The sequence below is a fragment of the Triplophysa rosa genome, linkage group LG7, assembly GCF_024868665.1.
Source record: "Triplophysa rosa linkage group LG7, Trosa_1v2, whole genome shotgun sequence".
NCBI classification, from domain to species: domain Eukaryota; kingdom Metazoa; phylum Chordata; class Actinopteri; order Cypriniformes; family Nemacheilidae; genus Triplophysa; species Triplophysa rosa.
Window position 1 is genome coordinate 8925632 of NC_079896.1, and position 18887 is coordinate 8944518.

At 37.8% G+C, this 18887-nt stretch overlaps 1 protein-coding gene across 1 annotated transcript in view; it reads right to left on the bottom strand.

Moving 5' to 3' along the window:
• cachd1 (cache domain containing 1) overlaps positions 1 to 18887 on the bottom strand; it is a 78724-nt gene that overhangs the window by 27843 nt on the left and 31994 nt on the right. Inside the window, exons 2-3 of the mRNA XM_057338712.1 lie at positions 14279 to 14341; positions 7761 to 7909 (exon numbers count right to left, since the gene is read on the bottom strand). Of these exons, the coding sequence (XP_057194695.1) occupies positions 7761 to 7909; positions 14279 to 14341 (212 nt within the window). The remainder of the gene's footprint in view (positions 1 to 7760; positions 7910 to 14278; positions 14342 to 18887) is intronic.

The window sequence follows — 18887 nt, forward strand, 5'->3', positions numbered from 1 at the left end:
TATGTAGGGATGTGGAAATGATCAATTATCAACAAATGTATCAATGACACTTTAATACTATTGATGATACAATTATTATTGCTTTAAGTTTTATTTAATTATATCAATATTTAGAATTATCTTTTATTTTTATATTTTTATGTTAATTTTGTTACGTCATTTTATATTTTTTTTTACAAAAACCCCTCTCACCTCTACTTGTAACCCATAATTAATTTATTTTTTATATTGCTATACAAGTGGAATGTATTTTTATTTTGGTTTTAGTTTAGCTTAGTTTTTATTTATTTTCAGTTCACCATTTTAGTGCCCCAATGCAACATTTCATATTTTCGTCAACTTTTCCATATAATTTTTAGGCCGATATTTGATTTGATAATAATGCCATAATGCATTAAAATAGGGTTTCTTTCATTAGTGATATTAAATTATTCCTATTTTAATTAAGTTTTGATTACTAAATGCATGCATGTTGATTACTCAACACTTAACCCTGGTTGATTAAATTAACATTCACAGTGTCAGTAGGTGGAGAATGATAGTCAACAAGATCTGTGTGCTTCAACAGAATGACATTTTAATGGGTCCCGCTCCAGGTCCCTGTCTGCACTAATCAAGCACAGATCTGAGCTCTGTCTTTAGAGATCTCACTGCACTGCATCGCTTTCTTTCATCTCATGAACCGCCATCCGACTGTCTTCTGATATTGCTACCTCACCTTCTTCACATAACATACCCATAATGCACCACTCTCCCCTAAATGTGTCCCCCGTCCGTCATTTGCTACAAGAACTAAGTATGTTCTGGTCCATCACCCATTACTAATCTAGTGTCTTATACACCAGCGAGTTCATTTCTCTCTGTCCTATTATCACTGCCACGCAGAGCCAGAGCGAGAGAGAGAGGCTGGCATTTGATTGACGGCTGCTGTGATGTGCAAAGCGCTTTGAACTTCAGACATTTAATTCCCATCAGGCCCTAGTCATTAGAATTCTCCTTCAACACACTTTACATGTGGTGGCAAAGCAAATGTGCTAGATAAAAAATAAATTTGCACGCTGCTTTGAATTTCACATCAGAAAAAAATGGGGCGAGCAACTGAGCTAAAGAGGAAAGTGGGGAGAGAGAAACAGAGACCGAGCGTGAAAGAAGAGAAAAATATAAGACTGAATAAAAGCTTGAAGCACATTTTCCCCTCTATCTTTGATTTGGGCTCAACATGCAAATTAGAATGTTGACAAAAACATTAAAAGGAGGGAAAAAAGAAATGGAAAAACAAGCCCTTGGGTAGTTTTCAGCATGGCGAATGTGAAACAGCATCTGAACCAAAACAATAACCAAGCAGAATCTAAGGGTGCGTTTACAATTGGCATTAACATGCGATCTCGGTGATCCGAACAAGCAGATCGGATCTTCAGACAATAAGGACACAGCGCGTTTACACTTGTCAACAAGTGGCTTCCACATCTGGATATCTGATCGGATCTCTATAGTTTCCCGCCCATTATTTTAATAAGCCTGCGATTTAAAAATAGCCCCGGTACGGGGAGATTTCACACAACACGTATAACGGGGAGGATGAGCATGTTACACATTTGATTACGTTTGTAAAATTACACAAGCTTTTGTACTTGAGCTGTGGCGGGTTTCACTCGCGCGCGCACGCACACACATACACACAGACTCTAACGGTGTTTTTAAACACACCATTTGTTTATTCATGTCACAGACACATAAAATAATCACATAAGTAGGCCGAAGTTACAATAATCAAAAGCGACGACTTACATCGTTCTTGTCTATTTGGGTTGGTTCGGCTGAAAGTGACAGCGCGTCATTTCTTTGGTCTGCGCCCTAAATAGCGTGTTTACTGACATCAGCTATTAGCAACACTATACAATCTCGTTTCTGTGTGTAAATGATATATATACGGTGTATTCCGAGCTCCGTTTCAAGTTGCGCGGCTGCCGCTTCTGTCTTCCGGGGACGGTACGAGACACGGCAGCAGCCCTCGGGACAGCGGGAAAACAGAGAGTATATTACGCCATATGCTATACAGTAAATACACACACAAACACAAGTAACTGTTAGCCTATGTTGGATACAAGCTGGTATAGTGTTGCTATTCGTGTCTGTGACATGACAATAAACAAAAACATCTCGTGTGATTTGACATACATCCTCTGTAGGTTGCAAATAATGATACACTGCAATAAAGTATCCACGGTCATTTTGTGGGGAAATGAACGACTGTGCAAGAGTAAACTTTCCTCTGTATAAACTTTTCCATCTGCTCCGCAGTCTGACAGGTTCCGGGCAGACGAGAGAATAATGACAGCGGGCAGGGTTTTCTGTGAAGTTGTGCCGGTAAATGTAGATAAACTGTCTGGATTGCGTTTACATTACACTGAGATCCGATCACAATGCGTCCTCGACTACCTCTTGATCAGGACACGCTGATCGGATGACATTCCGATCAGAAGCGCGTTTACACTTGTCTTTTCAATGTGTATGTGGACAACATCCAGATACAGGTCGCATGTTAATGCCAAATATAAACGCACCCTAACCTAAAACTTCACATTTAAATTTTGTTTTAATTCCAATGCATGCTTTTTTAACTATAAACTATTTCAAAAATCTAAAATGTTTTCTTTCAAAAATTGCATTTGTACTAAAAAGTACAAACGCAATTCTTAACAGCTTGACAATGTTTGCTCTGTCTGAGAAAATGACATCCATTAAACAGATTTTGAATGATTTTTGAGAGACCTGTTCCTCCAATCACAGCAACTCTGCATAAATCTTGAATCTGTGTCACCACAAACCTATTAATAATCTCTGTATGAATAGCATATGCATGCAGCTAACCACTTTTATGTCCTTAAATACCCAAACTAAACAAGGCGCTGTCTTGACATGCTCAGATGAACTCTTCATTTAGTGGGCTTCAGGCTTGCTAGTGACAGCAACAAATTTCTGTGATTATGCTCCAAGGCTAATAGAGTGCTAGCAGACAGTTGGCGTCAGCGGCGGGATAAGATGAATGTAAAGGAGATAGAAACAGAGTCGGAGACACAAAATGTTGTGGAATTTCATTTAGATGCATGAGCAAGGCCTGAGACCTGACTTAGACTTGGTCTAGAAAGAACTAAAACTAGACTTAGACTCCACCTCGGGGACTTGTGGAAATGTCTGGCACGTACCACTACGGTATGAGCTCTGACACACACACACTTTCTCTCTGTGTGTCTATCAGAGCAACAGTTCATTAGCACAGCGTTCTCTATGAGTTAAGAGGGAGGCTCAAGGGGGATTATGGGAAAGAGGTTCCCTATTTCCCCTCGTATGGACTTAGGAAAGCATGCAGTCCGGCCGAGCAGCATTTAAGACCCCTTTATGGTGACTTAAGCCTTTGCGCTACCTCATTCTCTCTGCCAATGTCCCTCTCTCTTTCTCACAGTCTTTATAAGCTGAGGCTCAGAGCCGGTCCAAACAGTCCAGCTCCAAAAGGATTGCGAGATGGACAGACCGGATTAACAGTGAACAGGGAATAAGAAAATGAGAGAAAGAGGGAGGAAAGGGTAAATGGCTGTAGTTTGTTTATTGTGGTAAAAGCTCCTAATCGTCGAACTTAAGCACTGAATCCAAGTGAAGAAATATGGATATGACTGGTTTATAAACAACAGAAATCAACAGAAAAAGAGACACTCATTCTGCTTCGTCGAAGGGAAGCAAATATAGTGAGTGTAATGTTATTTTAAGCTGAAGGGTGTAATTTTTGCAATGTCAAAATACTTTTCATTTGCCAGCTTAATATGCAGAGACAACTTTAAAAGCAATATTTGCAGTTTGATTCTATATAAACACTGTGAAGCTATCAAAATACTGCTCTGTTTGTTTGAGCATTTCAACCTGTCTGACATAACGCCCTTACAAAAATAAACCATAGTTTTTACTACAAATAAAACCAAAAACATGGTAACCACAAAAACAGTTTTGCTATAGTAAACATCGATTAACCATGGTATTTGGCAATGGCAATGAACTCGCAATAAAAATATTTACTTCATTTAATTTGAATAAATGCATGGGCTCAACCAATGGAATGAGCTTGGGGGCGGGACTATCTGTCTTTTGACATTCAGGACACGTTGAAATTATTCATTTTGAAAAAGTCAATTATTTGGTGAATGACAGACTTTAGACTTTTCCCTCAGCTTCAGCGGGAATGTTATTTATTCATTACTGCAGCAATGAAGGTCGACTAAAACTTAAATCGCGTGGCATTTGAAAATCTTCATGTTTTTCTTTAGGTAAAATACCCACCAGAGGATTGAGGAAACTGCACTGCTGTTTCCTAACTGATATTAAAAGATGAAAGCAGAAAGTACATTTTTAGTCAATAAAATCAGGTTTGCACAATTTAACCTGCAATGTGCTACATTGTCAATTGTTAATTGCTAATACTCAATACACTGTAAAAAAAACTTAAAAACTTTGGTTAAACGGCTTCATTAAATTTTTAAGTTAAATAAAATTAAAGTCAATTAAACTTAAATTATATTGAACTGACTTAAAAAATGTAGTTGTATTTTACAACTGCTATTAATATTTTGTTAATATTTGTTGATCTGCTTTTGTAGTAATATTTTGTAGCCATTCTTCCAGGTCTTGTGCTCTGTATTTTTTGCCAAGCCTCTTTTAATTCATCTTCAAGATAAGCGCAACCTCAAACATGCAAACAAAATTTTTATCCTCCTTTAATAATATTTCAGAATAAGAGACAAAGACATACATTTTCCAAAGTTGGCCATCACTTTCGCCACTACTGTACATGGTGCTTCAAGGTACAAGAATCCCATGGAAATACCTTGGTACGTCTCTAAAAACATTGTTAATGACAGTAGCCTTATCCCAACACACTCCTCTCAAGTGCTCCAGCATCATTAATTCTGCAGGCCGATCTTCAGAGCAATGCAAACGTAGCTCCACTCCCCCGACACTCAAATCCCCCCAAGCAGAGTGAGATCACATGAAGTAAGGGGTTATTTCTAGACGGCATCATCGCTGGTTACGTGTAGCAGTAGGCTGTGAGTGTTGATTAAAGCATTCTCCTGTGGCAGAGGTCAGCGCTCGTGGGAGAACAGCCACTGCGGAGATGTGTGATGGGATGTGACATTGATACGGTGCGAAACATTTGATCTTCTCGGCCGTGACTGGGCTTCGCGATGGCAGCTGAACTGGGTCTTACTGAGGACATAATGCCAGGACAGATGTCACATGGAAGCATTAAATCTTTAAAACCTTGTCTTTAAATGACACTTTTTTCGATTTAATGTGAATTACGTACAGTGTTTCTATTGCATAAAGCCAGGGTTATTTAGTTATGAAATCTTCAAGCCAAAATGTGTGTGTGTCACCTTTAAAGCTGCATTTTGCCTGAAATTGTGGATCTTGTGTCATAGCCGGTGCTTGACTGGTCCATGTTTGTTATTAATTGAGAATAATATGCAGGCCTCTGACGTTATCAGCTCCTAGTTTTAGACAAGTAGGTCTCGACGCCAGTTTCTTCTGGCACGAATCTAACTTTACTGTAATGGAAACGTGCTGAACGTTTTTTTATTAGGCACTGGGTTATGCTGGCAGATATGACGGTTGTCTTGGAATGTCATTATACATTTTTATATAAGTTTTTGGCTACCACTTGCAGAAAAAAAGCACTACCTACCAACCTACCTGCTTGTAACCCATAATTTATTTATTTTACAGCTAAAATGAAGTGAGAGATGAAGTGAGTAGTTTTCAGCTGGTAATGCGATATCAACATGGTGGCCACCATGAGGGTGGACCACCCTTATGGAATGGAATACAGCTTTGTCTGTGCCCTTAATCTGACTAGAGTCTTATCCATTTGAGTGTACATCATTTTTCACCATTTGTCAAAGGGCTGTCCAACGATTAATCACGATTAATCACATCCAGAATAAAAGTTTGTGTTTACATAATATATGTCTGTACAGTGCATATAAATATTGTATTTATAAACATCCACGTAGACGCATATGTGTATATTCATGAAATATTTGAATGTATATATTATATTTAGATATTTCTATTTATATATATACTTATATATAATTTAAATTATATACAAATATTTATTCATTTTTATATTTTTCTTAAATATATATTGTACATGTATGTGTATGTTTATACATACAAAATGAATATGCAAAGTGCACAGCCACATATTATGTAAACACAAACTTTTATTCTGGATGCGATTAATCGCGATTAATCGTTGAACAGCACTTTTGTCAAAATGTATTTCTGTAGACGCAAAGTGTCTTGAAAATGACTTGTCCTAACAATATCTTTAAAAGTGATTTCATCCCATTATAATGAAAAGGCTTTTCAAAAAGCCACAAACAAGATGTAACATGATAATATCAAGACGGCAATATAATACATCCCATTCTCAAGAAAACCTGAAGAGGCAGTTCAGATAAAGATCGAAGAGCTGATTGGACAGTTGTGCGAAAGTGTAATCCCAATGATGTGCCATTCATAAAAACATCCAAGTGTTGTCTCAGACGATAAGGCAGCGCCTGCCTGACTCTTTCATGCTTTTTAAATCAAGCCTCAGGCCATGACATTTACGAAGCTTTGACTTTAAATCTGGACATTGTTTGACATACTGCAAGCCTGAATTAAACTTCTTTTGTAGCCTGACAGTAAGCCAACCTAGTGCATCTAAATACATACTATAAATCGCTGTGACACATTGTAAACAATATTTATATGCCTTTAGGGAAAATACATTTTTTAAGCGGTCATGGTGAGAACTGCACATTCTGATGAAGCAAATTTTAACTTTGGGAGCTTTTTTCTTTAAAACACTTTGTAGTTAGTGATGCACTTTTATCTCAAAGCTCATACTTTTAAATGAGCCAATCTTTATTTTTCCCATCCTGCTCTCTCTCTCTCTTATGATCTTTCATCTAATACTAGTTAGGAACTTCTGTCTCTAACAGAACTAAGGAATTAGGGCTTAGGGAAAAAAGAATTATGGTCTGGATGTAAACAGCCTTGAATTTTCTAAGGGGTTGAGAGAAAAAAAACTTTAAAAAAATGAGTTTGCAATAACCGGCAGGACCTTATAAATGTCAGACAATAAGGAGGGGATGTAAAGAGAAAAATGTACAAAACAACATAGGATGAAAGAGAGATAGCTGAGAAGGTCACTGAATGATGGAGAACATTCTTCAAACAGAGATAAAGGCCTGGAGAAGATGAAAATTCAGGATAGCATATTGAACAGAAGATTGCAGGAGTGAATCAGAAAGAAAAGGTAAAAACTGCTGTGGCAGAAAGAGATATATTAAATGCAACATATTACAAATACATGTTTCATCTAAAACAATTCCTAAAATCATACCTCAGCCCCACACCTTTAATGTTGCACTTAATCATTTTGTAAAGAATCATATTCATTTACATTTATGCATTTGGCAGACACTTTTATCCAAAGTGACTTACATTGCATTGTATTATACATTTTGTTCCTGACTATGTGCAATCCCCTGGGATCGAACCCATGACCTTGGCATTGCTAGTGCCATGCTCATTCTCAGGAAATGTTTCAAAACATGTCCAAACAAAATCTGTGTATCTACTTTGTGTACCGGGAATCTTTAATCATGTTCTTAAAAATAAATGGTCAGATCGACAAATAAAAAATGTTAAAAGATACATACTCCATCATGGAGGGAGGGATGGTGCAGCAGTCCTGGATGGCTGTGAGAGGAGATGTGAGGTGGGCTGTATAAGAGGCTTCGACCACCTGCTTGTTCCTGTTAACCACGTCCAGGTATCTGTTAAACTTCTCCCGGATTTTCTTCGCCAGCTGAAAACAAAAGAGACATTTTTGTTCATTCTAATTTTTTTGCCCAATTGTTGAATTTTCATGTCTGTGCATTTGGAGTTAAAGGTGTCATGAATTAAGACATCAATTTTAACCCGAGCTTTTGTTATATAAAAGGGAATCGTATTCAAGCGAACATCCTGTAAGTGTCAGAACTGAAAACGCCCTTGTTACTGAAATTACAACTGTTATTGACACCAGGCCCAGTGAGCGGCAGGTCCTGGAATGATCCAGTCTTAGATAGGTTGAACACCGCCTCCACAAAAGAATATCAACGACTACTTCTCTACCCCTGCCTCGCGCATGACAATTCTGAAGTAACACAAGTTGCACGGAACCAGATAGAGCGAGCAAGCAATAAACATGCCGTTAAAGATCGCAAAATATTGTGCAGTGCTTTGTTGTGGAAGAACATAGTCGCTGCATAACCTTCCTTCGGATTCCGACATTAGTAATGCGTGGTTGAAGTTTATTTTTAAAGACGTTCCAGCTCACGTGGGTAAAACATTGAGCGTTTGTTCGTTTCATTTCACCGTGGATTCCTTTGTGAACGCCGGATTTGCGGAGAGACTAAAATTAAAAAGCAGTGCTGTGCCGTCAATATTGGATCCGATAGGAATGGCGCAGCAATCTTATGTGTATTATTGTACTATGCGCCACTATTGCTTTGTTAGAGATCGCTTGATATGCCCTGATAATGTATAACCTAACGTTACATGTCTAACCAAATTCACAGAAGGCTCCAACTAAGTTTACTATGCAAACTGCTAACCAATCATAGCAGCGGGCGTTTACTTCCAAGTTTTCAATGCGGCACGAGCCGGCCTCAAAACCCGGGTAGAAAATAGCCTATTACTTATTGATTTTGATGTTTTTGAATGTAAAAACCATGCGAACATCATAAGTAGATTTCATACAACAGTATAAAACATAGTTCATGACACCTTTAATGGCTTAATGGCTTGTTGATTTCATTCTGTCAGAAATAAAGCATTAACAACAAGCATCACTGATGTAAACACTCCTTGCTCAAGAAGTCTGTCTCCATTAGTTTCATGTGAAGTAAAATAAGCTTAATTCACCAAATCCAGCCCTGCACTCCACATCAAAGAGGGCTTCAACTAACCTTGGAGACTAGCAATCGATCACCATTAGACGTGCATTGTCAGCAGCTGCTGCACCACGTGCAACGGGCAAATGGTTGGGTGCTACGGGGAGAAAATTGAGTTGCTAATCCAAAAGAGGTTAAACTGGGGCTTTGGGAGTTATGGCTGATTAACCATGTTTCTCAGAATTCAGGTTTGCATCATGCAGAATGTTGGTCTCTGGAGAAAACCATTAGCCCCAGAAACCCAAACTCAGGGCATAATATATTGACATAAGAGCATTTTTTCTTTCGCTAGAATTATCCTAATAGCTGCAGACGCACAAAATAAAAATAAATAAAAATGCATGTCTAGGTAAGAGTGGAGTTCTAAGGAAAAACAGGAATGGAGTAATGTTCCATGACCCAGCTGCTCGGTACTAAACTGGGATCGTCAACTTAGAATAACATATACAAGAAAAACACTCGCACACCAGACAGGTCAGTACAGAAAATAATACCACAACTGTAGTACATTTAACTTCGGAAAATCTAATCAACCTTCCAAGTGTGGAAACAGCTGGCAGGTTATTTGGTTCTTGGACTGTATGCTTTTTTGAGCAAACATTTTTTGTAATTTTTTGGAGAATTTATTGACAGAAAATCAATATAATATACATAACTAAGTCTTCAGAGGTGTATAAAGACTTTAAATAATGAAGCGTTATGTTTTTAATACCTCAGAATGAGTTATTTCTATCTACATACACCGCGGGTCCACTTGCATGGAATTCGCCATGTTGTTCCTACAGTAGCCCTAAACAGACAAACTGCTCTACAGTGCGCGCTTTGTAAATACATTTTCTCCTTCAGCAAAGAAGCAAAAACATGACGAAATCTTAGTTCTGTGTCAGCCACCGTAGTGCTTCTACAGGAAGGGGTGAAGCGAGCCATTGGTTGCAATTCACAACCTCACCGCTAGATGCCGCTAAATATCATACACTTGACCTTTAAAGACAGACATTATTTTTGTTCATTTAATTAATTGTTTATAAAAAGAAAATGTATATCACAACTGAACATACAAACAAGCTACAGTTATTATTTTGAGGCACAGTATGTGAAAACTGCTGCTGTGATATTTTACGAGGGACTTTGTCCGATCTCATTAAAATGTTCACAGGGAGAGGAGAAACACTTGCTTTGTCTTTATGCATCTAAAATACATGGACATGATCCTAATTGGTGCCGTTTTTCTAGTGGGGTACCTTTTAAACTTGCCAGGGCTTCATTACTCTGTGTGTGTGTGTGTGTGTGTGTGTGCGTGCGTGCGCGCGCGCGTGCGTGTGTGTGCGTGTGTGCACGTGTGTGGGCACAAAGAGAGGGCACAAAGCTGGCAGATGTTGACAGCACTGCAAGCAAGCTACTAATGAAAGTCAAATTTTTAAGAGAAGCCCACAATAATGAGATTTGCAGTTCTACACGTCCTATTTTATAACCTTTGACAATGTATAGTAAAAGGTTGAAGCTGAACTTCAAATAAAAACAATAAAAGAGCGCAGAAACAAAGCAACAAGCAATCAAGACTTGACACTTTAAAGAAAATCACACTATACATACATAGCTAGAATTTTTATTTATTTATTTAACAAACAAATGACCTACAAGTCCTATAAACCGAAGTTTGATTAAACTAAAACTAGGTTAATTGAATGCAAAAGCTGAAAACAGTTATATTTAGGATGTAAAATAAAGAGAACTGCAATCAAATATTTTTTCGTCTTCTTAGCTTATTATTGTTCCTGTCACGTAAACATAGAATAATGAAAAAAACACTTTAATGTGCTAAGCCATCAGAACTGAGCCGAAAACCGTGGGTAAAAAACGAGGTACGTATTGTTGCATCCCTCAACTACAGCCAATCAGTTACCCCCAAAAAAGAAAAAAAAAAACACAATTTATTCAATCCCAACAAAATATAGACAGAATTTGATCAACTGAAAATTTTCACTCTCACCTTCCTCCCAAATATGACACTTCAATAAGCCTGCAGAAAAAAACTGCTCCCAAAATAGTGGAACGATTAATCGCTCTAATTCTACTCAGCCTGAATTTTCTTGCCTTTTTAATACAAATGTTGCAATGGCAATTAGTATGTGGAACAACAAAACAACATTAAAGCATGACACAACCTGACTCACAACTGAAACACTTTCAGGTCTCGACTGCCTCAGCAGGCTGAGCTGTTTATCAGTGTCTACCTCCAAAAACCCTGCTTGGCAATTAGCTGTCGAGGTGTCACTAGTAAAGCCTGCCAGTGATCGGCCTAATCTCTCACCAGCAGCCGGTAAATAACTGCAGGTGTGAGGGAGACAGTGTAGGAGTAGTTCACACAAAAGGGTTTCTTTTGGCATGGAAGCCCAAGAAAGGAGCAACAACCTGTCCATTCTTGCTCAGAGCTCATGTGTGTAGCTGAGAAACACAATGATGGGGTGCGTGTGTGCATTTGCTGGGATGCTGCCACTCACTTCGAGTTGTTTTGAGACATATTAACATCGAGAGCGCTTTATGCCTTAAAGCAAAAACAGAAGTTGGCATAAGAGAGAGGCCCATGGCAAGAATAAATTAGACTTGTGCATGACAGGCTTACGGTCTTTAAACTGAATTATGGCAGATGTGGTCCATAGTTTCAGATGGAAAAGTACTGGAAGTGTATCGTTTCTGTAGCCTAGATTCCTGTAGGTATTATGATATGAAGAGTTTGGTTCCAAAACTCGATAAACGCAATTTAAAAAAAAATGAGTTTCCGCCAAAATCAGTATTGTATCAGGTCGGTATTGAAAAGTCACTTTTTAATTTTACGCAAAATGCGATATCCGCCGTGTTATTCTGTCATGTTTTCTCCTTTTTTTTTCCCAAACCTCAATATACGACAGTCTCAATTCTCTGCAGAATGCGATATATCCGCTCAACCAATCACAGCACACCATTCCACTCATTGTAAACAGTAATGGCGGCGCTCTGAATACGGTCGGCTCCTAGTTTCCCTGATCTACTTTGTACTTTGTGTTCAACAAACAAACAAAAAAATGAATAATTTTGACGGCATTGATGAACCTGTGCTGGTTTCTGCGGTGGGGAAGAAACGCAAGCCATTGAAATCTAATCATTTACGTGAGGAGATTAAGAAGATGAGGCACTAATTTATAGCGTTAAAAAGATGACCCGTTGACCCGCGATGACTGATTGAATGTATTTTTAGTCCAGTGCCTGTATGTAAGATTAGTATTGTATTGAGTTTCAGAGGCTGTCATATGTGGATCAACTCACTTTGTTGTGTATTTTTAACAGTTTCAATATGAAAAATAACTTTTATATTGATTCAATGGATTTATTGCATTTAATTAAAAAATTGTCATGGATTTATTGCATTTTGGGGGGAAAATGATCAGTTTTTATAATAAATCTTTTAAAATCAAAATCTGGATTAGAATTTTTTATGTTACTAGAACCTTAAGATGCTATGTGAAACTTTGAAACAGAAAATAGTGGAGAATCCACAACAATAATAAAAATGATACAGAAACATTGGGATTACTTTCTGAGAGATTTTACCAGAACAATACAACATCGACAGCCAATCAAAATCCATTCATATTTAAAGGTTTTATTGAATGTGCAAACTAAATGCGAATTTAATTATTTACAAGAGTAGATTACATACAAAGTCGATGCAAATTCGCACATGGCAGTATGAATGATGTGAATTGGGTGATGTGATTGCCATGAGCGTGCATTATTTGCCTCAAACAAATCTTCCATGAAAGTTGAAAATGTTCAACTTCAATCAGCAATGAATTTGACACTCCTCATAGCAAGATGTTTTTATTCTCGCAAGTGATGCGAGAAAAAGTAACTCCGCAAGTCATCTAGAGTGAGGAACGAGATGCTTCGCTTTTGAGGCTTGTGCTTTCATAGCGACACAGCATGCACATCACTGCTGCCTGTTTACATACGGTACAAATGCGATGTATTACGTTATTTTAAATACGTTTATGATTGTATGAAAGCATGGATTATTTAATTAGATTTCTTTTATCCGCATTTTTCTGTTCTCTTTCTGTAGCGTGAGTCATAGACAGATTCAGTGTATGTTGCTGTGAGAAGAGAATGTTCACACAGTTCAAGAGAGAGTGATTGACAGCGTGATGCGATCGATCGTTTCCACCCAACAATAGAATATATACAGTTTTAGGTATGACATGATGTGTTTATTGAGCTTAGTTCATTTAACTTTTCTTTACCACAACCTTTTGAAGTCGAATCTCACTATTATATTTTATATTTACAAAAATACTGTAGGTATATTTTAGGAGCTGTTTGATTTGGGGTAAGTTTTACTTTTTGATAATATTTGTTTTTCTGAGGGTCTAGACTACATGCAGCTACTATCACTTGACGCAAAAAACAGCGGTGGATGGCGTTATGGATATATCGCCATTTTTATCGTTATCGCAACAAATACCAGGAATTATCGTGATAGAGTTTTAGGGCCATATCGCCCATCCCTAGTAGAAACATAACGTTACCGTCTGTTGGTGTGAACGCTAATGGATATCGCGATAGCTATTGTGTGTGTATTAATGGATCTAGTTATGTTTGCAATGATAACGCTTTTATTATAATGTAGTTGATAAATAAATCAAAAAAAGTATTCAAAGAAACATAGATGCTCTGTTACATCATTTCATGACCACAAATCAAAATATGCGAGTAGAGCAAGGATTATAAGAGAGTATGACATATCCTTAATATAACCAGATTACATTTTAATACCCTGTAGGATTTTCAACCATGCCGACATTACAATGACATTAAAGTAATGTCTTGATCTGTAAATACCAACTACCCATACTGAACGACAGACAGACATGTTTGCATTTGTATAAGCTCTTTTCCAAATTACGCTCCCTTATAAAGTTTAAAAATAGCTCATAATCAGAGAGTTTTGATCAGAGGCTAAATGCATTGTGGTTACGAACTAAATGGTGAGCAAGCATCTCATTTCTCCACGGCTTGTTAGGGAGTGCCGCGGTGCAGTCGATAGTGCCTGGAATTAGTGTTTCAGCAGTAGACGGCACAAAGAGATCTTCAAAGCCAGCCAGACAGCAACCATAGAATGTTAATGGATGTCCTTTGCCCCTCTAGACCACACACACACAAACAGACTTCACTCACACGCAATCAAGGGATGAAGAGCAACTCACCTGCTGTACCTCTGTTTCACCATTTGAAGTCTTCTCCGTGTACACAAAAGAATTGAAGATTCTCTGTGTGGTAAAGATGAGAGAAGAGTTAGTGAGAAGTAACAAATGAGGCACGTGTAATAACAGGTAACAGTAAACAGAACATCTGACAAGACAAACACTAAATCAAACGGGAAAAACTGAGATGATATAGAGAACGCCTGGCAGATTTTTTTTATAGATGTCTGTTAAACACATTGAATCATTCATCTGACTTCACAGCACTGTTTAGGAGTAACTAAATGAAAACTTCGAACTACATTATTATGTACCATGACTCATATTTAAAATTATGTAATTTTTCAACAAAGCAAAGCGACAAAAATGCTTCGCGGTTATATACTGCATAAAGCGCACCCGATTTAAAGCCTGTTTTCATTTAAAAACTGGTTTTGTGACAGAAAAATATTTGTTTATTAAAACAGTTAAAGATATAAGTCACACAGACTTTCATGATGTGGTTTCAGAGTAAAAAAGTGAAATGTGAAAGCATTGTAATTTTGAGTCGCATATAACGTGCATTTGAAAAAGCAACACCCGTCAAACATCATCCTTATAATACTTTATTATCATGAAAATACCTGAGAAGACTTGAAGAACAGCGATAGAAAGATGGCCATAGGCATTGCCTGGAATTAAAGTGTCCCAAATTACATACTATACACTATGCAGTTAAACTGTGCACTATGCAGTCAACCATCTAGTGTATGAATTGTCCCAAAAAGCAGTACTGACCCAAATGAAATACTAAACGGTTTTATACTAACCGGTGGTTTCCCAGACACAATGCATGTCAATAAAAATCCATTTGTACATCGTACATTTAATGCAATTTAATCTATTTTGCATAGCATGACTTCAGTCAGCATTAATTTGAAGCGTAATCACTCTGCAGGAGAACTTTGCTCGAGCAGCGTCTGATAGCTCCGCCTCCCTTCCGCTACGTAAGAGAACCGTTGAGTGTGAAGTGTGCAGAGTTCCACATTTCATATTTTCGGTTGAATGAGTGCATCATCCGGGTACTTAAAGTGCACTTCTTTTTTGAGAATTTTTTACGTGAATGCACTACTCACACTATTTATACTACAAAATGGCGTAGAATAGTACATAAGTGCGCGATTTGGGACACACCTTACATGTGTTATGGTACTTCTTCTGCAGGGCATAGTTAGCGTTTCTGCGCGAGAGCGCCATCTGGCTTTCAGATGTTGCAAAATTCAACCGTACTTCACAGACAAGAATAAAAATCGAATTCAACCCCTGAATCTTGTGCATTTTTCGTCTGATTATTTGTGCAGTTCTAATAGCATCGTATAATACCGTATCATACACTTCGTAAGACGTAAACTATGTTGGTCCAACGCTGGTTCAAGAACTTTCTGTTTCAGTTTTTAACACTATTCAACTGTTTGAACAAAATACAACCAACAGTAAATTTATTACCAAATGAAAATGTTTAATGAATATCTTTAAGATTTTATTATATACTGTACGTATAATAAAAAAATAATATTTAATATAAACTGACACTGGAAGTGCCGTTTACATCATAGTATAGCATATACTATAGTATGGTTACCCTTACGAAAATTAACCCTGATTTTACTACAGTTAAAAAACATGGTTACTGTAGTAAAACTATGGCTTTGCCAATAGCAATCAATACTTTTTACTTCATCACGGTTCATTTTCATAAGCATATTAGTACCAAATGTTTCATCATGAACACACACATTAGACCACAAATACACCAACAATTACCTGCACAAAAGCTTCTATAAAACATTGACTGTTTTGCTATCAGCTTTCCAACTCCTTGCTAAACAAGCCATGGAAGATTAAACGCTTTCTCTATCCAAACTTTACTGCTGTAAACCATCAAAAAGCAGTCAACACGTTTAACAGTCACACACAATGAAGGTTTTTGCTATTCGCTCGCCTCATTACCGTGGCGATTCTGACACAGAATACCACTGCGGAATGTGTCATAACAACATGATGAATTCCCACCACAAATCATGAGACTTGCCACGAACAGACTGACGATCCTCAACACTTACAGAGAGAAGAACCTTTCACTAAAGCCAGTCTGAGGTCAAGACACTCGCCCACATTAAAGATTACAAAACGGGCAAATGTGTGCCCTCACCAAAGGCCTGGAATTTCATCACGAGCGCATGTTTATAAAAAGCAAAACAAACTGTGGGTGATGTATGGATGAGCCACACCTTTGTGAATAAAGCTGTTGACACATAAGCCGTTGAAATGTAAGTGAAAGAAGAAACGTGTCATTTCAGAGCCCTCTTGTAAAATAAACATCAGCGTAAACACAAATAGCTCGCCGGGCACCGCTGCAGGTCTTTCGCCGGCACGGTCGGTTTGTTTTTCGAACTGCTCTGATGGCTTTTACAGCTTTACCCGGGCCAAAGAGGCATTTCGCAGCTTGTAATCGGAGAGCCGTCTCTAGAAACACAAAACTCTGGAAGGTTTTTTAGGTAAGATAATTTATTACAGAATGACAAAAACAGTTTTTCTATTTTCTTAAGCCACTTTAAAGCAGTTAAAGGATTAAAAAAGAATAGACTATACATTGGCATGAACGTGAATACTCGTTGACGTAAAAGATTCATTCACCACCACAACAGACCTTACGCAACAGGAAACGTAAAGCCCTCTCCAAGTTGGACTATCCACCATATAATCCTCACTGACAAGCTGACATCAAAATGAATGACATGCTATAGGATTGTAAGAAATAACACACCGGCGTTCAACTGAAAGGGCACAAAGAGGCCTATGTGCAGCTGGACTGGCTCAGAATTTGGTGTCCAGGGCGGTTATTAATCTTGTCAACCCTAGGGTTAATCTCAACTACAGTTGAATAAATGTCTGAAATGTCTGAATCTCACGCTGTCTTTGATCCAGGCATGTCAAAGCTCCGGCACTCCCTACAACAGTCACGGCGAGGAAAACCGACTGAAACAAAGCTCTCCGCAGGGTGGTTTATTATATCAAGATATAAGCCCTAAAAGCAGCCACTTATGAATTATTGCCTCCACCCAAAAGAATGCGGAACCAATAAGTCGCGTCCATATTTCAATTCAAAAACAGAAAGTAGCTCAAAAATTCTCTGCGTGACTCATAAAACTTGCGCAAACCTGACTGTCACACATATTGGACGTTCCGTAAGGTTTCCAAGAGCTGGTTGGGGAAACAGCTGACGCGCCGTGGGAGCGGAATAATGGCGGAGCCATGGCGTTCCTGCTCTGCAATATTTCCATTAAAATGGCGCGTTGGAGGGGGATAAACCTATTATCTATTCAGTCATCTTCAAAGGCCAGAACCCATCCAGCTAATCCTCATTAATTTGGGATTGAACGAGGGAGTGAAAGGGTGCGCTCACACAATGTAATGAGCAGAAAAGGTGCTTTAATCTTCTCTTTAGGCCTACAAGGTCTAAATCAGTCATCGTCAACTGGCGGACCGCGGGCCGGATCCGGACCTTTGCTTCGTTTCATCCGGACCACGAGACATTTAAAATTTTGACTCTTTCAGTTGTTTAAATTGAGCCGCGCGTCTACACAACGGAGAATCACATCACGCGTACTCTTAGGAACATTTATGTAATTGATCTTTTGTTGCTATATCCTGTGATATCTTTTAGCTATAAACTCGCTTCATTTGAACCCTTTTCGCTCCGCGCGCGCTGCTTTTCTCCCACCAAAGATGCGCCGCATGAAGAGCAGCAGACACGTGCTTATTTTAACAACACTAGTGCAGACACGCAGAGCAGATAAATTGAGACAACAGTAAACAAAATGCAGCAATATTAAAGTATTTGTTTCTGTCAGTCTGTTTACTGTTTGCTATATGTCTTCAACCTTTCAACCAGATTAGCGATATTTTATGAACCATAACGTTTTTTATCTAGCCTACATTTATCATTAGCATTATTGATCAGCATGTAAACATTTGTGTCCCTGTGAAAACCCAGGCTAAAGTCTCATAAACGAATGAATTATTACATAACAAGCATCAAAGATTAATTTCAAGCATTAACTAAAATTTTAATCTTTGAAATGACATTACTGTATTCAGTCAATATTGAAGATATTGTATTTTCACAGAATATTCTGTAGGATGATTTTATGTAGAAAACAGTGAAAAGACTCGCTGGGTTTTCACCAGCAGGATCACATTTTTGTTCTAATTGGGAATTTAATGATAGAAGTAGTTCTGGTATGAAAGGCATGAAAGGCTAATTTAGTAAGTAACTTTGTTTTCTGTTTATGATGAGAGCAATTTAATTCTTACATTAAATTTGTTGTTTGTAGCTTTTTTGTTTACAAATATTAATGATCAGACTTGAGAGGGCATTCCCCTAAAGCCACAGAGCCTACAATACATACATACATACCGTGGATATCAAAATATAAAATAAATGGCCTGATAAAAGATCATACCTTTTATATATATATATATATATATATACTGTATATACACACTGTATATATATATATCCAAGTGGGCTAAATTGATTAAATATTAATTTTTTGTTATATAAAAAAAC